Source organism: Polyodon spathula, unplaced genomic scaffold (assembly GCF_017654505.1).
Source record: "Polyodon spathula isolate WHYD16114869_AA unplaced genomic scaffold, ASM1765450v1 scaffolds_766, whole genome shotgun sequence".
In the NCBI taxonomy this organism is placed as follows: domain Eukaryota; kingdom Metazoa; phylum Chordata; class Actinopteri; order Acipenseriformes; family Polyodontidae; genus Polyodon; species Polyodon spathula.
This window is the reverse complement of record NW_024472254.1, coordinates 38,400-58,910: the sequence shown is the minus strand read 5'-3', so window position 1 is coordinate 58,910 and position 20,511 is coordinate 38,400. Positions and strand designations below refer to the sequence as shown.

General features: G+C 48.6%; 3 protein-coding genes across 3 annotated transcripts; 1 reads left to right on the top strand and 2 right to left on the bottom strand.

Annotated features, from left to right (window-relative positions):
• Nucleotides 1-58: 58 nt before the first annotated feature.
• Nucleotides 59-3,395, bottom strand: glod4 (glyoxalase domain containing 4). Its single transcript, XM_041241368.1, has 9 exons — nucleotides 3,297-3,395; nucleotides 2,739-2,788; nucleotides 2,245-2,365; nucleotides 2,026-2,170; nucleotides 1,787-1,923; nucleotides 1,328-1,414; nucleotides 1,034-1,147; nucleotides 818-904; nucleotides 59-537 (listed from the first exon to the last, which is right to left on the bottom strand). The coding sequence occupies exons 1-9, from the start codon at nucleotides 3,384-3,386 to the stop codon at nucleotides 472-474; spliced, it is 897 nt and encodes a 298-aa protein (XP_041097302.1). The 5' UTR covers nucleotides 3,387-3,395; the 3' UTR covers nucleotides 59-471.
• Nucleotides 3,396-3,657: 262 nt separating this feature from the next.
• LOC121308758 (rRNA methyltransferase 3, mitochondrial-like) lies at nucleotides 3,658-8,423 on the top strand. Its single transcript, XM_041241367.1, has 4 exons — nucleotides 3,658-4,212; nucleotides 5,563-5,807; nucleotides 6,065-6,232; nucleotides 6,640-8,423. Exons 1-4 carry the CDS (start codon nucleotides 3,659-3,661, stop codon nucleotides 7,182-7,184), a joined length of 1,512 nt encoding a protein of 503 aa, XP_041097301.1. The 5' UTR covers nucleotide 3,658; the 3' UTR covers nucleotides 7,185-8,423.
• A 2,448-nt stretch (nucleotides 8,424-10,871) lies between these two features.
• Nucleotides 10,872-19,669, bottom strand: nxn (nucleoredoxin). Its single transcript, XM_041241398.1, has 6 exons — nucleotides 19,457-19,669; nucleotides 18,031-18,131; nucleotides 17,095-17,201; nucleotides 15,050-15,229; nucleotides 14,538-14,662; nucleotides 10,872-11,395 (listed from the first exon to the last, which is right to left on the bottom strand). Exons 1-6 carry the CDS (start codon nucleotides 19,652-19,654, stop codon nucleotides 11,213-11,215), a joined length of 894 nt encoding a protein of 297 aa, XP_041097332.1. The 5' UTR covers nucleotides 19,655-19,669; the 3' UTR covers nucleotides 10,872-11,212.
• Nucleotides 19,670-20,511: the final 842 nt, after the last annotated feature.

Sequence of the window (20,511 nt, the reverse complement as noted above, 5' to 3'; positions counted from 1 at the left end):
TGCATTCCTCACATGAGTCTTGAGTAGGGTCAATGAGACACATTCATGAAGCACCCTCTTTCCATTGTAAATCATCTTTAATGTGATACCAAAGCCTCCAGTTACAGCACTCTGTGCCCCGGTTTAAAACAGAGTGTGGTAGTGATGCTGCTGCTGGCTCATCCCAGAGCTAGACTGCCTGCAGCTCCAGCTACCAGCTCTGTTTCCAAGCATGGTTTACACAGCATGACGGGGCAGTGGAACACAGCTCTAGTGACATGCACACAGTCCTACATTATATATATATATATATATATGTGAGTGTGGCAGTCTGGTTATGGCTAGGGTTGGGGAATGTGGCAGTCTGGCTGTGGTGGGCATCAGGGTCCGCTCTGCTGCGACTGTGGCCTCGGTTGCTGGGTGACGCGATGCAGAAATTTCTGGAAGCGCTGAAGAGACCGCAGAGGCACGTCTTGCTGGAATCCCGCTCCTCTACGCAGAGGCTTTCTGCTTCTTGTGCTTGGCAAACCATTCGTCACTTCTGTCAGCTGCCATCGCCTGCAAGGCAACTGAGGTTTAGCTTTCATTACATGATATCTTTAAGGCAACAGATAAAAACAAATGCAATGCATTTTAAGGAGTTATTGAGGCCAGGGAAGGAAACAGCGGTTTGATCTGTTCCTGGTTTTACTAGGCGTTTAATGAGACACACCTGAGACTGTTACCTACACACTAAGCCTGTGGCAAAACCTGGAATGGGTGAAACTGCTATGCAATAGGAGTCTTTATTTCTAAAGTTTACCTAATCGTCTGTACATTACAAGCAAAAAACACTTACATTGTCTAGCAGGGTGTCTCCGTTGGGGTCCACTTTAGAAAGCTCTCGGAACGCCTCATCCCCCACAAAACAGATCTCGTGGTCATCCTGAAGCATTCATGAGAAAAAGACCAGATTCAAATCAGCAGCAGCACGTTACAGTGGCTCATATATTAAAAGGTCCCCTTTAAAAGGCTTCTGCAAACATTGCAGTCCTGCCGACGCCCAGACGCTCACCGGATCAGCCAGAATCACCACCTCCACCGTCGCCTTCCCTGGGGTGTCCAGACTGACCAGCGGGGTCAGGATCCTCCAGCTCTCCTTCTTGACCAGGGCTTCAATCTCAGGCAGCTGGAGACGCCACACAGAAAACCAACAGGCTGCGTCTTTGAAATGCTTTTTTAAAATGCCATTGTTAAACACATGTTCAAAAGACTAATATCTCCGGCCCCTGCTGGAGTAATCCTGGGAGTGTCAAAGAGAAATCGGACCCCTGGGGTAGTTTTATTGCTCTCCCACGCCTGGAGTTACCTGCTCTCTGGGGCAGGAGAAAGCTATCCTTCCGAATGCCGTCCCGTGGTCCACAGCTCCTCCGATGTCCTGCAGCTCCAGCTTACACTACAAAACACAGGGCTGCATTTATTGACATCCAGAGCAGGTAAAAGCTGACGCAAGTACACCCAGAAAACACAGCTGTGCTTCAAGGATGGTGATAAGACTCCCATTGCAAAGCAGTTTGATCCATTCCTGGTTTTACTAGGAGTTTAATAAGACACGCGAACTTGTCCCCTATATACTGTAGTTAATCAAGCTCACATTAAAACCTGGAATGGGTGAAAGTGCTATGCAATAGGAGTCTTATTTCCATCCCTGCAAGTGATACACTCTGGTGTTAGGCTTTGATAAGCCATTGAGATGGGGGGAGGGCAGGCTCTGCCTGCTGCACGTTCCACCAGTTCTGCATGATGTTCTTGAGACACGTTCATTCACCTGGCAGTCCGAGTATCCCAGCAGTACAGTCTTCCTGTCTTCGTTCCTCTCGTACACCTTCATCCCGAGGACGGCTGACCAGTACCGTGTGGAGCGCTGAAGGTCAGACACCCCCAGGGTCACTTTCTGCACCGGATCTAGGGCGCCAAACCCAACAGACGTGGGGGCATCTCGTTAGTTGACCTGTGCGTTTGAACTTCAACGAGACTTGACAAGGTTTTAAAGTTAGCGCCAGTCACCTGTAGCGGGCTGCTCCTTGTCCACCAGGTAGAATTTATACCCCCCCGGCGCCTCCAGTAAGTACGTCCCCTCCCCGGCCTCTGCCAGCGGCCAGCCCAGCTTCCTGGCATTGCTGACCGCCTGACTGGACTGCAGGGTCAGGCCCTGAGAGGTCAGGAAACACGTGTTAGAAACACAGCACAGATTTAAACATGCCTGCCTCTGTCTGGGACACTCACCAAGAAGTCACTCCCCAGTCTGTACCCCCCCACGCCGTAGTTATAGGTGAGCTCTGCCACAAAGTGATCGTCTTCTGCCCCGTACCCGACCATGGTCTTACTCCACCTCCCGTCATAGGGGCTGCAACACAAAGCAATCTACTGTGCAGAACACGCTTCTCACCGGGATCAGCAATGCCTCACTTCCACTGCCTTTCCACACATACAGCTGTGCTGGGCCGGGTATAGCTGGAGGCTTCTCTACAGTGACGAAACCTCATCAATAAGACTTCTGACAGCTGCGCAAAGATCAGAAATAAAAAGAGCCACAAATGTTTTCTCAACTTCGTCCCTCTTAAATCAACCCCAAAACACAACGTGACCTTTCACTGTGGTCAGCTATACCTGACAAAGTCACCCTGGCACGCAGACAGCCGCCTTTAACCACACCTCGCCCAGACCAGCTCAGCTATACCCGGGGAGAAGCCCTGGAAACGAGGCTAAACAATACCTACCCATTACAAGCAGCTTTACAACCCTCTTCAAATTCCTCATGTCGTAAGATCTGTGGGGGACAAAAACAGAAGAAATACGATTAGAATCCAAGAGTTGTGCTGGGGAGCCGGTGACAAGGGATGTTGCAATACGTGACATAAAACCGCAAAAAGCCTGCTGTCAGTAGATTAACATCGGGGCTAAAAAAGAGAAGTGATGGGTTTGATTTAGTTTAGAGGCAGTGGCACGGGTGCTTTCATTAAGCATGTGTTTTGTGCAGTTACTGAATCTGCGTTATCAGCTGCCTCGGTGCCAGTAGAAATGCAACTGTAAATCTGCTGTAAAAATAAATCACGTGATAATTCAGTTCAATTCTACACAAGCACACAGCAACAGCACTAACAAGGTTTCAAGTGAATGTCGCCACAAAATTATTATTATTAATACACAGGCAACTTTATCAAGTCATGCACTGTACCCTGTCTGTGAAAAGAAACAAGACGTGCTTTAGTTTTGAACCTCGCAGTGACACGCCTTGCCTGCTGTTTACCTTTAAAAAAAACGCAAATTCTGCTTACTTTCATGCCGAGCACTTCCCTGTAGAAGGCAGCAGTCCTGAGCCTGTCTCCAACTTTAAAGACAAAATGCAAAGCGCGTCTCAGAGCCATCGTTACAAACGCTGCGGACCCGCTTCTATCCGCGCTGCAAATGCAAACTGCGCTCGATGTCTCGCTCCGGGATTGACAGGGAAGGACTGTGAACCGTGTTTCCCAATCGAGTTGAACCCAGACTTGAACCGCTGGCTCGGCTTCCGACTGCGCAAGCAGTTAGCTGGTTACACTAGAGAGCATGTTAGCACCACTTCAAATATTCAACATACACACACATATATATACACACATCGTTAATTAAAATATCAGCATCTATATTCTGATGGCACATGGCGCAGTGCTCGATTGCATGCATGGTGCAGCTTAGTGACCTGACTGAAAAGTCAAAGGTCGCCGAACAGCCAATCCGATTGCTGAGAAAGGCAAAGCTCCCGGCCAGCATGGCGGCGTTCATGAGAAGCGTGAGTCGCGGACTGACCGCGGCGGAATCGTTCAGGTTTTTAACGATCAGAGAAAATCAAAGGATCGACCCGAAGAGGTATGTCAGGGCCCTCAGACGAACACCCGTCAGAGTGATATATCCAGAAAACGAGGCCGCGGAAACCAAAACGAGGGAAACGGCAGCGAAGATAAAGGAGAAGTGCAAAGCCGACCAGTTTGACCATGAGCCGCTCCCGAAGAACTGGAGACGAGACGACAGCAGCAAAAACAAACCAAAGCCGCAGCCCGGTGGGACCAACGAGAAGAGACCGAGACAGGCTTTCAATTCGGAATCGCTGAAAAACAGCGTCCGAGAGAACCCGCCTCCCGAAGACACACGGCACAGCGACGAACTCGACGGGCTCCGATACGAGAAAGCCTACCCAGGAGACAAGAGACTGGCGTGAGAACTGAAGACAGACTTTTATACTTTCACAATTAGATTGCATTTATTTTTGAGCGTGCAATTTCATTTGGTTCTATACAGTTTTATTGCATGCATTATATATTGTGCTAGTTAATAAATTTCTTACCGGCTGGTTTCACAACCCCCGATTAATTCTAGTCTTGGAATACTTTGCCTAATAATAGGTAGTGCAGGATGAGTGCTAAGCAGGGTCTGTGAATCTGGCCGATGCTAGTGTGTTAAATGTCTTTAATTACAGTGTTATTAATATGCTCAGAGGCATTCTGTTTTGTAGCTTTTATTATTAATGTTTAAGCAATTCTTTGCAACAGGCTTACCAGCCTAGTTATGCATCCTTGCCGCTTATTCTATAATGGGTCATTCTAGAAGCCAACCAGACTCTTAGTTACATGATCATATGTTGCTGGAACTTGGCGTGGGAGAGTCCTCGACACAAGATCCCTTTACTGGGTGTGGCAGTCAAGTTTCAGATGATGATCAATGGGGTTGTGTTTCCGTGACCAGGCTGAGTCCAGCACATGCAGGGAAACACAGCGTGCAGAATGCATTGCGTTTCCATGACCAGGCTGAGTCCAGCACGCTGTGCCTCCCTGCATGTGCAGAATGCATTGCGTTTCTGTGACCAGGCTGAGTCCAGCACGCTGTGTCTCCCTGCATGTGCAGAATGCATTGCGTTTCTGTGACCAGGCTGAGTCCAGCACGCTGTGTCTCCCTGCATGTGCAGAATGCATTGTTTCTGTGACCAGGCTGAGTCCAGCACGCTGTGTCTCCCTGCATGTGCAGAATGCATTGCGTTTCTGTGACCAGGCTGAGTCCAGCACGCTGTGTCTCCCTGCATGTGCAGAATGCATTGCGTTTCCGTCACCAGGCTGAGTCCAGCACGCTGTGTCTCCCTGCATGTGCAGAATGCATTGCGTTTCCGTGACCAGGCTGAGTCCAGCACGCTGTGTCTCCCTGCATGTGCAGAATGCATTGCGTTTCTGTGACCAGGCTGAGTCCAGCACGCTGTGTCTCCCTGCATGTGCAGAATGCATTGCGTTTCCGTGACCAGGCTGAGTCCAGCACGCTGTGTCTCCCTGCATGTGCAGAATGCATTGCGTTTCCGTGACCAGGCTGAGTCCAGCACGCTGTGTCTCCCTGCATGTGCAGAATGCATTGCGTTTCTGTGACCAGGCTGAGTCCAGCACGCTGTGTCTCCCTGCATGTGCAGAATGCATTGCGTTTCTGTGACCAGGCTGAGTCCAGCACGCTATGTCTCCCTGCATGTGCAGAATGCATTGCGTTTCAGTGACCAGACTGAGTCCAGCACGCTGTGTCTTGCCGCAGGAAGGTGGTGACTATCGTGAAGTCGAGGCGGTTTCGGGAGCAGCACGGAAAGGTCTTGCTGGAAGGCCGGCGGCTGATCGCGGACGCGCTGGGGTGCGGGGCGGTGCTGCAGACGCTCTTCTTCAGCTCGCTGGACGCTCTCAAGGAGCTGCCGCTGGACAAGCTGCGGAGGGTCAACCTCGTCAAAGTGAAGTTCGACGACATCAAGGTCTGGTCAGATCTCGTCACGCCTCAGGGCATCATGGGTAATACTGCAAAACCGTCCTTAATAACAGATTTGTTTTTATTTCCTTCAAAAACTAAATGGCGAAGAGAGAAGCAAATAATACTAAATACCATTATTAAATTTGAGAAAAATGTAGTTTTAGTAGTGGCCACTAGGTGTCAGTGTTTATAAAAATACCCAACCTCAAAGCCGTAATAAATGTGTGACAATAGTGTGATTGAGTTCTCTTTTGTTATGGGATGCCTGTTCTGATTGGTTTCTCTTTTGGTTTCCCAGCTATCTTTGCCAGGCCAGATCACTCGAAGATGACCTACCCTGCAGAGCAGCTAGAGCACTCCCTGCCCCTGTCTCTGATCTGCGACAACATCCGGGACCCGGGGAACCTGGGCACTATCCTGAGGTGTGCAGCCGGAGCGGGGTGCAGCAGAGCCCTCCTCACCAAGGGTAAGGGCGGCCTGTCGGAGTCCCGAGGGACTGGGGAGCTGGGCACCATCCTTCAGGGTTACGAGCATTTTCATAATCTCACCTCTAGTGCTGCTACGTGACCGGGCCCCTCCGAATCAGGTCTGCAGCTGGGCTGTATGACCTGGACCTGCTGCAAGCGGCTCTCTCTCTTCGCTGCACAGTGTGCTGGCAGGGTCTGTTATCTCTGATATGAAGGTTCAGTTCATTAAAGCTTCTTAATCTGCAATAAATGCCACTTACTGCAGTCAGCTTGTTAAACATAAAGACTGGTGGGTTTGAGATTAATCAGAATGCTTTTTTAGAGTGGACTGGTTGAGAGCCTCTTAACTGTGGAAAGGTCTGCTCACACTATTTTCTGACTCCTGGCTCCATTGTTTTTATTACAGGCTGCGTGGATGCTTGGGAACCCAAGGTGCTGCGGGCCTCTATGGGGGCTCACTTCCGATTCCCCGTCATCAATAACCTGGAGTGGGACGAGATTCCAAACTACCTCCCCGGCAGTGCTACCGTCCACCTAGCGGATAACTGCAGCTCCACGTCGGAGAGCCGGGGGGAGGACAGGCTCAAAGCCGGAGACTATGGGTGGGTGTCCAGCCGACCAAACCCAAAGAGAATCGGGTTCGAGGAGCACAGCCTGGACTCAGACTCAGACTCTGACTCTGACTCTGACCTCTCCCTTCCTGAAGTGAAGGCCCAGCTGTACCACGAGGGCTGGGCTCAGAACCAGACCGCCCTGGTGATTGGTGGAGAGACCCACGGGCTGAGCCTGGAGGCCCTCCAATTGGCCGAGAGGACGGAGGGTAGAAGGCTATTGGTCCCCATGGTCCCGGGGGTGGACAGTTTGAACTCGGCCATGGCGGCCAGCATTCTACTCTTCGAAGGAAAGAGGCAGCTGGAGGCCGTGAAATCCAGCCCGGTGCAGAGACAGTGAAATCCAGCCCGGTGCAGAGACAGCGACCTCCTAGAACTTTGTGTTTAGCTGTTGCGTGTTTTTTAAAAGCTACAGCCTGCCACAGAGTGTCCACTAAAATCAGTTGTCCTGGTGTGTGTTTAACCTGCTGCGCTCTTGCTAATAATACAGGCAGCAGTAGCAGGGTTCCTTCTCCATGCTTTGTCAAAGCTCAGTTATTTTTTTTTTGGTTTGTTTTGTCTTTTCCTGCAATGCTTTGCTGAGAGCATTTTGTAAAACAACATTTTGTTTTTCTCAAAAGGTCCACAGCTTTGCTCATTGAGACACTTGGTCTAGTGGCACCTTCAATTTCCCACTTTAGAGGTCTTTGAATTCCATAACATTGGACTGTTCTGTAATTTAATATGAACGACTGGCTTGTCTTCTTGTGAATGGAATTTGACAACTACCCGTTCCCCAGCCCCCGCTTGTGTAATTGGCCTTTTTCCCCGTGAATTAGCTCAAACAAGAAGTCGCTTCTTGCTGCTTTTGTTTTTTCCAGATCACTCTCATGATGATAGTAATAGTTCAGCTCTAAGGTTTCCAAGTAGCCCCAGCTTTTTCAGCATATTCACTGCAGCTCTGAAGTTTCGTACTTGCCTGAGCCAATAAAAACTTGGCACGCCAGCTGGCTCTGATTAAACTGGTCCCGGACGCTGCTCGGGGGTTTAGCATCCTTCCAACCGTGACGATCGAGCGCTGGGTCCCCTTCTGGGAGCAGAGCGTTCTTTATGTGTCGGGTAACAGTTCTAAAGTGTGTGTGTGTGTGTGTGCGCGCTTCCTTCTAGGTGCCAGCAAGCCTCCAGATACCCGTTGGAAGGCATGCCTCGCCCTGCTGATACGGGAGGCTGTTAATCGAGGTGCAGTCCAGACTCACGCTTTTTGGCAGGACGGTCCGTGTCTGCTTCCAAAGTATGCGAGTGTAACCCAAGCCCCCGTCTGCCAAGGAGGAAACACACGGCCACTTTCCAGAGGGGAGGGGCTTTGTGGTTACCCCTGGGGTACAAAGAATAAGAGATGGGGGCAGGCAAGGCAAGGATTTAAAAAAAATAAAAAAAATAAATTAGATTCTTAACCAGAAGCTGCATAGATGGCTAGATGCTAATCAGATAAAGATGCCGTTCTCTCTGCATCATGCAGCAGGGGGCGCTGTAAACACATAACGGAAATCATTTCACATGCTGTTTTAACTGATCATGTACTGTATAATAAAAGGTCTTGCATTGGTTTTGTTTTTCTACTGCACTGTACTTCTGTGAAAATGGAGGTGCAATTCCTAGCCTTAGTCTCCAGCCACATTACTTGAAAGAGGGAGGGAACCCACAGAGCCGAGGGGCTGGTTTTCATCACGAGGATTAATGGGTTCGGAATTCTGATAATCCTCCAGCTGGCATAGCTGTGATCCAGCCAGTCCTTCACTATCATTAAATAATGCCAGGATTAAGATGTGAAAGGAGGTTTCAGTTGGGTCAGTAACACAGGGGACAGGTGGTACAAAGAGCCTTGTGTCTCTGGGTCTCAGTGCCAGCACTGTGCCCCCCTGATGTAGAGCCTGTTGTCTTTAGAAGGAAAACAGACACAGCTGTAGTACCTATTTCCTGCCAGCAGATGGTTCGGGGTGTAGGCTGGGCCATTTCACTGCAGTATAAAACCACAGAAGCAAATACATCATTAAAATCTGGCAGCTTCCTCATTTCAATGTAATTCACCCCTGCTATGGATTGATGTGTGTTTTCTAGTGGTTTTAAAACAGCCCTGTATGCAGTATGTGATGCAAGGCGGGACATTGCAATAGGAGGTGCCAGTCAAGGGGTTAATGACGACAGACGGGAGTTCTGCTGGTTTTAAAGGAGCTGCCGTAGTGCAGTATGATATGTTATCATGCAAGACAGGCTGCACCAGCACCATGAAGAGAGAGACCCGTTTCTGCGTAAGCATTTTCACTGAGCAGAATTCATCACGGCTCAGCCTGCTCCTTTCAGAGGAAGCACTCCAGTGAAGAGGCTCGGACCTTCCCCCTGAAGAGCGTGCTGGAGTATTTATGTAGGAGTGCAAGCTGCTGCTTGTGCAGCCCAACATGATATGCTCAACGCTGCTTTTGTTTCCTGCCCTCTTTCCATTTTCTAAGGTGGGTTGTTTCTTAATCCACATACTCCAATGCTGTGTTTGGTGTGGAGTTCTCATAGCCAGCACAGGCTAGTCTTTCTGTTAGGAAGGGACTGCACCCTGAGCACACAGCTGTGCTTGCTCCAAGGCAGCTGATCACACCAAAGGCTCAGTGAAAGCAGCTGTCCAAGTTCAGAGCACCCACTCTAAAGCACTTACAGTCTAATCCAGACTGCAGTGCAGGCCTGCTGAAGGGAATTCCTGTAGCCTTACCCCAGTGCTCCGCCTTGCTTCCACCAGCCTTGTGGCACCACAGCAACAAAGAACTGGCAGCCGCCAAACTCGCTAGCTAGCTCACACACAGGCTGCTCCACTGCCCCCCCATCGAGTCTCTTTCATTAACTCCTAACAAGCTTTCACACCCAGCACAGATCCATTCCATTTTCTCAGATCATTCCCTCACACCAGAGGGGCGACAGCCGCTGTGTTCCCAGGCGTCGTCAGCCAAGCACTTGGAAATCTCCAGTTAACAGCAAGACAAAGCATTTGTGTAGCGAAATACGAGCGGAAATAATAGGGATTAAAACTGAACAAAGTTCTGCCCGGGGAACACTGCCACTGGGCCAACAAGACATTGCGGGAGAGATTCTCAATCAGAAAAGGAGCCACCCACTGTGGCCACGAGAAGAAGAAACCCTTAAAAGCTTGCCCTTTTTTTCTTCTGTCTATTGTGTTTTCTTACTGTCTCATCTTTTACCTTCCTTTGTAACCCACCACACGAGCGCGGGTGAGAGAAAGCCACTCGAATGTGGAGGCGGGGTGTTCGAGGAACCTCTTTATCCAGCTCTCCTCATCGCTGACCATGTTAAATCCACACACTAATAAGAATGACCTTTATCTGAAGTCTCGGGTCTCCAGTGAGGTTCAACTTTAAAAAGGCTTCAATTGTTCTTTAGGTCATGAAAACTGGCTGTTAGAAAGCCCTGAACACTCCATTTAATTTAATGTTTTTGACTGACACAACACTCCTGATTTCAATCTGCCAGCTCTTTATTTCCCCCACACACACAATCCTGCATTCACTCCAAGCTCCCTCAGTGAACCACGGCTGCAGGAAGCGATCAGGTACCAGGACCAAGACGAAGCATTTCAAATCTTAAAAAAAAACAAAAACCTTGAGACAACAACAACGACGACTGTGCCAGTGATGCTGCTGCAGAGGCTGAAGAGCTGTAAGAAAACGGTCAGCACTCTCCTTTAGAACAAGCAGGGCTGGGTCTTGGGAGACTTTTTGTAAACATTTGTAAATGCTCTGGACTAAAAAAAAGACAGCAAATCATTTAAGACCTTAATGAAATGGCACAGCAGTAAAATAAAGCTATTTGCTATTAAAAAAAAAACAATAGAAGGATGTCTTGCCAACAGCATGTAGTGATCAAGTGAGGTTCCTTCATAGGGAGTTCCAACACAAGCAAACACCTTGTTTCCCCTCCACCCAGTCACAACACTCAACAGCTAACACTACTCTCTTTATACAGCACATTCTTGCACAGTACACTTTAATTTGGTTTTTTAAAATGTATTTATTCCTTATATTTGTTGCCAAGTCAGATCTCTCGGAAAAAAGTCCTTGGTAAGAAAAGAAAAAAATAAAAGCCGGTAGAAAGTTTCCCATGGTTCACTGCGGTGAGGGGGCCCGGTCTCTGATCAACAGCACAGAGCTGCGGCACAGAAGCTTAAGGAAGCACTGCGATAGACACACAATAAGATCTTATGTTAGAACACATAATAATAAAAAAACAACAACAAAACAAAACAGAAAGAAGAGTTGAAAGCGAGGCAGTGGGTTTGAAACAGTCTGGGGGGGGGGGTTTATGTCTTTGTTTTTTTGACTGCGCCTCTTTTCAGATGGGTTCGGGTTTGAGTTTCTCAGCCAGGAAGTCTCCCACGAACTGTTCCACGATGGCTGGCGTGATCTCCTCCACGTCTTTCACGTATTTGGCGCGCGCCGACATGTCCAGGACTGTGAGCAGTGGAGCCGCCTCTGGCAGGTTGGTGTAATCGCGCAGCGAGTCGCTCATGTCATCCTTCAGAGACAGAAAGAGAAAAATAACAGTACAATACAACACAACACAAAGAGATCTCATCAACACTTCAGTTACTTCATTTCTTATTGGTTTATCAGTGGTTGCAGGACCAGTAGTTTTATTGAAGTGGACCAAACGAACAATTGATATCTCCTGTTCCAAATGAATTAACAAAACCATTAAACACACTCCTGCAAGTGCACCCAGCACAGAAAGGGTTAACAGTGCGGAACAATACTAGCGGCACATGTTGCGGGTGTGGGTGGAGGCTCATCGGCAGCGACAGGCTGCTGGTTGTAAATCTCGGGGCTCCGGCTGCAGCTCGTGTTGTGCGTGCGTGTGCGTGAATGTGCGTGTGCGTGTGTCTCCGTTAACCCCTCACTTCACTCAACCCCTCAGCCGGGAAAAGCATCTTTGCAGAACATAAATGACTGCAACTAAAACAGCGGACGCTGCCCTGTAAAAACAGATAAGGTAAATACTTCTCAAAAGGTAAATTTCTTTCAAAGGTTTGCCAGCTTGATCCAAGGGGTTGATTTGATCATCCTACAGCCTGCTGGGATAAGCCTCACCTGTTATACTGGAGCATTTTCAGCACCTGGATCGCATCAACCACTCGCTACTAGGACTAAACTGCAGGATAGCCACACATCGGAGGCTGCAATACAGGGAGATTCCCCAGCGCTGCAAAATGCTCTAACAATCACCCATGTTATAGTATGGCAGCTAATCACATCTGGAGTCTAAAACTGTTATCCAGTGAAGGAAGACACACTAAGAGGTGTCCGCATCAGAGGCACAGCGGGGGTCTCTGCAGTATTCTAGAGGAGGTGTCAATCTGAGGCACAGCGGGGGTCTCTGCAGTATTCTAGAAGCACCCAGGATGGGGATGGGAAGCAGAATAAATACAGTGGTTTCAAAGGGCTGTGCTGCAGCAGAGCAGACCCCTATAAAAACACTGAAGAGCCGGCCAGGTGAGACAGTAACAACAGTCACCGTCCTGTTAAACTAGACCCCTTCAGCCGGGACACACGAGGCGCAGACACGAGCCTGGATGGGTCAATCGACCTCTGACAATTCAGCCGAGGACTTCCTGAGTGCAAGTGCTTGCCAGGGCGTTTACCGTCTTCCCCTGGTCTGAGGGCAGTGCCAAGAATCCGGGCACACCCCTCCCGCTCCTCGCCAGCCTCCTGTACAGAGCAGTTCAGACTTGCACAGAACAAAACCCCAGCCTCCTCCATAAATACCACAGCTAACTTCACTCAACAAGCAGGCTATTAAACACACCAGTCTTTTCCCCTCCCGTACAGTGAAAGCAGTTTGTAATCACACACATAATGACCAGCCAGGGGGCAGGCAGCAGATCGGTTTGTGGTTGAGTTACTTGGGCTGTTAACCCATTAGAGTGCACACTGTCCTTAAAAATCATTACAAAAACCCATCCGCTTCTCCTGAAGCTAAACGACCGCTCCAAAACAAAGAGAATCTGTAGCAAACACAGCAGCCTGGAAATCTTAAACTAATGAAGCTGCCCTAAGTTTTTTTGGCCAGGGGCACATCTGATTTCTCATAAGGCTGAGGTCATTTTTACTTTTAATAGTGGAATAAAATGTGCAGATTTAAGTGTGGCACTCTATGATTGAGAGAACAGAGTAAGCCGATTGCATGACTTCAGCTCCCCTCTCACTACATCATGACTGCAGGATTCCAGATCGGCTCGGCAGCTGTGGCGGGCACTGCCGCGAGGCTCCAAGCGATTCTCATGCACTTGTCACTCATTCAGGTTCATTCCAAGGGGTCGACGCACGAAGATCATACCGTGACATCACACTGAGATCTGAGGAGTGAAGCCTGTAGCCCTGCTGCTCAATATACATCACAGCCAGAGAGACGAGGCAGGCCGTTCTGAACCACCCTGTTGAGGGGGGAGGGGGGTCCTGTAACCAGAGGATCTTGAAGTTCGCGGCTCCTCCTTTGACCTTGTGAAACAGGAACCAGGGCAGAGGGGCGGCACTTTTTTTGGATAACCCTGAAGTCATTTACACTCCCAGCAGCCCCGGTGAGAGAGGAGTCTCGACAGCTAGGCCTGAGCAGCCAGAGTCACTTCAAAAAGGTGGGGGGGGGAATCACCTGGCAACGTGCATTAAAACATTTACTACAAGAAATCTGAGGCAGAGGTCACATTTGAAGAGGTTTTACGGCCCCAGTAACAGCGTCAAACCAGATGTGCTTGACTTTACTTCCAAATAAAGAAACGCAATCCCGCTCAGTAAAAAACGACCGCCTGGACAAATCACATTTCTACTGGGAGGGATTAACAGCTGGAAAATGATGGATTTAGCAAGAGTAGCAAACTTTACTTCACTGCTTTTGATTTCACGGACGATAACAGATAATATTTTTTATGGCTGTGTCCTGTGTAGAGGGGCTTTCAAACTCACTGAACAGACTCAAAATAAACCTGAGCGAGGACAGCGAGAGGAAAGCCCTTTAAAAACAGGAATGCCTTCCTATAAACAGCTGGTTAAAAAACACACAGGAATCCAGGCCCCATACTCCCAGAGATATCCCAGGGGGGTTATTCCGTGCACCACACCGGCTTGCGTTAGGAACACGGTTGCTAGGCACATTTCAGATGCATCCCAGAACAGTGCTCCAGGTATCCAGGCACAATGCCTCCAGCTGGACCCAATCTGGTCTGTAATGAACTGCACAGCTGCGTGTTCGACACATTTCAGAAACCATCGCCATTACTGACAGTGCTGCTCGGCATGGCTGCTCTCTCCTGGTTTACGGCAAACGAAATGGGGTGTGCAGAGAGGAAGCACTTGGAACAGCACGCGCACGCAGACAAACGCAGAGACACACACGCACACACACCAGTTTGCTCAGTCTCTCCTGACATGTTGTTAAAGTTTACAACCATGAAAATGGGATCCTGCAGGACTTGTTGATTGCCGAGAGGATTAGACCTGAGAGCCTTACTCAAAAGAAGCTATAAAAACAAAGAAAAACATTTTCTCTTTGCCCAGACCTTTGTTGGCCTGTTCCCCACGACTCTCTGGGTTTGTGTTCAGTATGTTTCTGTGCTACGCTGCGATGTTTTAAAAACGAAGGCTCCCAGGATCCCGGTGTTACCTACCTCCCCAGCAACGAAGAACAGGAGCGGCGTCTCCTCCTCCTTGGCTTTGTACTTGGCAATAATCTTCTCTGCGATTGGCTGGATCAGCTCCTTGGCCGGTTCTAGTTCCCCCTCCTCCTCAGCGTCTGAAAGGCAAGGAGGGCGTGAGTGAGCGAGCGTGCGTGTGTCCACGTGAACCAGAACACCCAGAACCAGAAACTGTGTAAAAAAATCAGGAGTTGTTAGCCCCAACCGTAACGGGTTTATTTACTAATCCATGTGCGAAGGACGCCAGATACGAAAAACTCAGGGCTCCGATGGGTACGGCTAGATATCCCCATTCTTTGTGTGGGTATTTGAGTATCGTTTCTATCTGTCTGTTTAATGAAAAAGCGAATCCGTTGGGTAAGTGCGTGTACCGGTACAGCCTCAGGAGTGCGTTCAATCGCTCAGTTCAGCGGTACAGCCTCATGAAACGCATTCCGTTTGTAGATGGGAGGGTTTCAGGGGACAGCAGTCACACTGGCGCTCACCTACAAACAGCACGAGGCAGGGCCCCTCGTTCAGCTGCACTGCGTTGGACTCGTTGAGCTCCAGGACGGGTCTGGGGTGCCAGGGGAACGCTCGGCACTCGAGATCGTTCAGCACCTCCACACGGCCCTGTCGTGTGATCACCTTCCCCTCGGTGTCCAGAAGAATCAGAGTGGGGATACCTGCAGGGCGGGCACACACACACACAGAGACACAGGGTTAGACCATGCCGTCCCAAACATCCTGTTCCGTTTGTGACTCTTTGCGTCTCTAAAACCAGACCCACGCAAATCGTCATTAACCCCTTCCCTGCTGGAATCGCCTGTTACCTCCAGGGTGTGCCCTTACTGAAAATCAGGGACCATACTGGAATTTAAATATACACTGCAGATAAAAATCAGTTCTGCAGGATAAATACATGTTCCCATTAAAAAAAAAAACTATTAACCGTTAACACAGAAGCGATGGGGCCGAGATAAACGCCACCTAGCCCCACATCTCGTGGATTTTTTCTTGAATGAAAGGAAGCAATGAAACGTGATGCTGTCCCTCCTCTCAGCCAGGCCAGGTGCGGCTCTGGATTAGCCTGTGCAGGTGTGTTTGCAGGACAGGCTGAGGGATTGAAAAGGAGCCTGGTGTTGGTTCTTTACATCCATTCATTCCCCCTGACCTGGCTGGACCCCTGCTCGTAGTTCAGAGCGGATGATAAAGCATGCTCCTTGTTGAGCAGTGACAAAGCCCCTCATTGTGTCTCCTGTGGGACCCAGCAACCCCCAGCCATTCAGAACAGCATTACCTCCAGACAGGTCACCCAGAGCCCTGCCTGACACGGGTCCCTCTAATGAACTCCAAACTCAAGTCAATACCATGTCCCCACCCCCCTTACCAATACCGATCTGTTGCAAAAGATTTTAAAAGCCCTCATCCGTAACAGACACGGCGTATCTCTCTATATAAATACACACACACACACTGCATGCTGTTCTGAAGGCTGTGAAAACAGTCCGAGACAGTCCGGGCTTGTCCCGGTCGCATTCCACGCATTCCGAACACAGACCGCCATCCTCCCATCTCCACACAGCCTTTGTTTCTCTACTCTGTTTTTCTCCTATGTGTGTGTGTTTTTTTTTTTCTTATTTTGAAAGATAAACATGAAAAAAAAGAGCTTTAACTTGATGTGATCCCGATTCGATTATTCTAGATACAGTTGCAGGTGATATGGCTGCTGGTATGCTACCTGGACTGGAACGAGAAATTCAACAGCATGGATTATAGGAGCTCACGGCACAGCTGACAGCAGAGCGAGAGAGCAATGCACCCCTCTGATCTGATCATGATGCACCCCAGTTACACTAACTAGCAGGTGCAAAAAGGCAGAGGCAAATCAAACTATTCTGTACAACCAGCGACAAGCAGCTTAATTAAAAGGAAAGAGCTGTTGGGTATTGGTTCTGAGAAGTGTATTGAAAGCTTTACTCTAGACAGTATGCCTACATACTAGAGGTGAGCTGAGCACAGTAATATCTATATATACTAGAGGTGAGCTGAGCACAGTAATATCTGTATATACTAGAGGTGAGCTGAGCACAGTAATATCTGTATATACTAGAGGTGAGCTGAGCACAGTAATATATAGTTCTGGCACAGCCCTAGTATGTACTGTACTGGCATTCACTGCAGAACCATTTACAACGAAACACGTTTGATGATCTTTCATGCATAAATACCAAGTTGACCAGGGCTTTGGAGGCAGTGGAGGTAACAGCAATAACTAAACCCATGCAATGGCAGCGGCGATGCTAGTGCACTAATCCACAGGGGGCTCGAATGGCAGCGGCGATGCTAGTGCACTAATCCACAGGGGGCTCTAATGGCAGCGGCGATGCTAGTGCACTAATCCACAGGGGGCTCGAATGGCAGCGGCGATGCTAGTGCACTAATCCACAGGGTGCTCGAATGACAGCGCCAATGCTAGTGCACTAATCCACAGGGGGCTCGAATGGCAGCGCCGATGCTAGTGCACTAATCCATGGGGGGAATCGAGTACCTTGTATTCCATAAAGACGATTGAGCCGCGACCTCCTGCCCTCGTCTGCGTACGGGACGGCTACCCACGGCATCTCGCTGAAATACTGCATGAAGGACTCTTCAGACCTGAAGCATGCAGAAAGAAAAATAAAATCAGCTGCTGAGCCCCGAGTGCAGCGAGCGGTGTCAGGAGGGGGCTTACCACCTTCACATCCAGAGCGCCATTCTGAACAACCGAGATTCAAAGAATCAAACTGGGGAGAAAGTCATGCCAAGGCTAAATGATACATTTCAGCAGATAACTGCGTGATGATTTCTTAAGAATTATGTGCAGTTTCACACAATCAGCAAACATTCTTTCACCTTCACAGCTGGCTTGTTCTGTTCTACAGGAAGGGATTTATTTTTCTTAAGATTGGTGCTGGCTGCGCTGCCCTAGGCTTCTGCTGCTGCTCCTGTTTCATCAACTGATCCCTAAACCTGTCTGCAGAGGCACAGTTAGAGTCAGGAATGGAGGCAGAAGAAGCAGGTGTGGAGTCATGCCTTGTCCCTTCATGATATAGGGGCTGACGACAGGGGAACAGGTGTTTACAGTGATCCCCCGTCATTAGGGGGCTGGGACCGGGTGCTCCTCCCGAGATTGACGAGGCAAAGCTGGCTGCAGGCTTTGAAGCATTCCCTCCCTCCCCCTCTACCCCCTGGCCTCTGCAATCCCAGAGCTCTGGGATGATTGCCAGTGTAAGTGGAGAATGGGTGGCATTGATTCTCAATGCCTGATGCTGGGGTTTATTCCAATCTGAAACGCAAGCGCTTGACTCCAAGCGGAGAGGTTATCAACGCTGTGGAAACCTCACACAAAACTGTCTTACTGCGTTTTACCAAAGCAAGCAGCAGGGAACTGAAGTGCTGACCCCAGACAGCCCTGTGGAGTGCAGAGCCCCCCCACCCCCCTCACCTGTCAGCACTGACGAAGACGATCTCGAACTTCTGCCCTGACTCTTTAACTGTGCGGTACGACTCCACCAGCACTCGCGAGAGACTCCTGCAGGGGGGGCACTGGCAAAGCAAACACAGGTTAACAGCACAGAAACACAACACAGCATCCTTAACTGAAAAACACTCACAAGATATTCAGCAGCACTGGTTAAAGCTAAGCTGAAATGCTAAATACAGCACACTGACAAACACACACACTGTGTGAAGGTATATCCAGTACCAAACAGCTTTGAGAACTTCAACAGAAGTCAGCTTCAAGGTGTGAGTCTGCACAGTAGAAGCGACAATTTAGCAACGTGTGCTAAAGTTGATTTGCAAGCTGGAAACGATCAAAAGGGCAGACTTTGTGAATGTAACGGGAAACCTTTTTAAAAAGCATGAACCGGACCAGCAAAGAGGTACTAGATTAATAACACATGAAACTGGGGCGACTGAAAATCAATTACAGTCACCTCCCTCCTTTAGCGCTCGAATTAGACCATTTTAAGGGGTGGTTCCGATAGATTTTAAAGAAGGAATATTGCATGTCTTTTAGGCAGCGTTGCTATTATTATTATATATTTATAGTAAAAACCATTTGTAAAAAAATGTGCAGATTTAAAAACTTAACAGATAAAAAAAAGCCATGACCCGTATTCAAATGTAGGATTAAAAATACAGAATTTTATTTAAAGATGATTAAATAAACAGCCTCAACAGGTGATCCACGTTACATCACCAGAAGAGACTCACAGCATCCCAAAGCCCCTTCGACAGCCCCAGTGGGACCTGCCAGCTCTCTCCCAATCACCGCTGCTATCCTCTGCGTTCAAAGCAGACACAATGTGGGCACTGAAACACTGAGGCAGGCAGAGATATACTGATCCGCTATAAACCAGGAGCTCCGAGCTCAGGATATCCTGTCTATTGCTTTAGGACACTAAACTACTTGACTAGACTTCCACTTCTGATAGGCTGTATCCACCCCCAGGGCCAAAATAAACCACCGGGGGGGGTCGTTCTGTAGCCACTTCCGTTGAGACTCTGATGAACAAACTTTTTGCACAGACAGAACCCGAGGAAAGGATTCGGAACGAAGCTCCCGTTGTTGAACAAACAGGACTTGGCCAAGTAGCTGTTATATAACTATGTACTTAAACTGAAAATCGCCATTAGAAACTTCACAGAAAATGCAGGCAGGTTGATAAAATGCAATGACTACTTCTCTGATGGATTCATTTCGGTTCTGTGTTTTAAACTGACATGCCAGCCCACCTAAAGTACAGCCACCGAGGAATCTATTGAGATGAACAATTATTTACAACATAAAACCTCTGTTCTAAAACTCAATGCAATTAACCATCTTCCGATTCACTGTCTGATCTCTCGCTCTCTCAAAGACTCACCCAGTGTGCGGAGAAATAGACCCCGACGAAGGATCCCTCCAGGGCACTGCTGTCCGACACCTGCCCGCTGCTTCGGATCAAAGGTCCCGCCACCACCTCCCCGAACGGCTTGGGACCCCACGGGAACTCCAGACCTGAGGATACAGCACGTTGAAACACTGCATCAGGGAAACGCCCACAGCTCGCCGCTGTGTTCATCCATTCACAGATACAGAACCTGACCCTAGATCTAAACCCAAGCATTACCCGGACCCTAGCCGATATATGTGTGCACAGAATAACAGTCTAACAGATTTTATTTAGAAGTGTAGTAGCTACAGATATCTTTCACATGGGACCTAAATAGTTTTCGGCTTGTAAGTGGCGTGAAACAGGCAACACAAATGTCCTTCATCTGGGACAGAAACCGCCCCTAATAATGACATGTGACTCAATGGAAGTGGAATTCACTGACCAAACTGTGCATTCAGCTGGGATGTGTGCCGCACGAAACCCGGGCATTCAGCTGGGATGTGTGTCGCACGAAACCCGGGCATTCAGCTGGGATGTGGGCATTTTCTTTTGAAATTTGTTTTGCCATTTTGGTTCCTTGACCAGACAGTTAATTATGCGCTTTCATACTTTATAAAAATGATACACTGTTCTCAGACGTTCTGTCACGTCTCGAGTATCCTGGTAAAGCAGCATTTTAATACTGGGCTAGGAGAGAAAAGCAAGCAATACTGCACACTTAGATTGGATGATTGGTTTCAGGAATGCAGCTTGCTTTGCCAGGCTTAGGTTACAATTGAACTGGATTTAGACTCGATCCATAGCCAGGAAAGAAAAAAAAAAAAAGACAGCAGATACAGAACGATGGTTCGTGGTAGTCCTCTTTATACCACGCGCATGTTTTTTGAATAAATAGCAATAGGGATTACACCGTGTTTTTTTTTTGTTCCTGGGTAGTAAGTGTTATTTCCTAATTGCTTATGCCTCAAAAGTATAGAAAATGGCTATTATTCCCCACAAACTTTGCTTTTGTGACCAGGACAGTGATATTTCAAAATATCACT

Bases quoted from the DNA above. Each gene is read 5' to 3' on its own strand.
- nxn (XM_041241398.1), bottom strand. From the start codon at position 19,654: ATGAACACAGCGGCGAGCTGTGGGCGTTTCCCTGATGCAGTGTTTCAA. The intron at 15,230-17,094 runs GTACTCGATTCC...CCCGCCCTGCAG, and splicing joins TCGTCTTTATGGAATACAAG to GTATCCCCACTCTGATTCTT. The intron at 11,396-14,537 runs GTAGGTAACACC...CTGTCTCTGAAG, and splicing joins TGTTCTTCGTTGCTGGGGAG to GATGACATGAGCGACTCGCT.
- glod4 (XM_041241368.1), bottom strand. From the start codon at position 3,386: ATGGCTCTGAGACGCGCTTTGCATTTTGTCTTTAAAGTTGGAGACAGG. The intron at 1,148-1,327 runs GTAACTCCAGGC...TGGCGTCTCCAG, and splicing joins TCTCCTGCCCCAGAGAGCAG to CTGCCTGAGATTGAAGCCCT. The intron at 538-817 runs GTAAGTGTTTTT...GTTGCCTTGCAG, and splicing joins GAGACACCCTGCTAGACAAT to GCGATGGCAGCTGACAGAAG.
- LOC121308758 (XM_041241367.1), top strand. From the start codon at position 3,659: ATGGCGCAGTGCTCGATTGCATGCATGGTGCAGCTTAGTGACCTGACT. The intron at 4,213-5,562 runs GTGAGAACTGAA...GTCTTGCCGCAG, and splicing joins CCAGGAGACAAGAGACTGGC to GAAGGTGGTGACTATCGTGA. The intron at 5,808-6,064 runs GTAATACTGCAA...TTGGTTTCCCAG, and splicing joins CACGCCTCAGGGCATCATGG to CTATCTTTGCCAGGCCAGAT.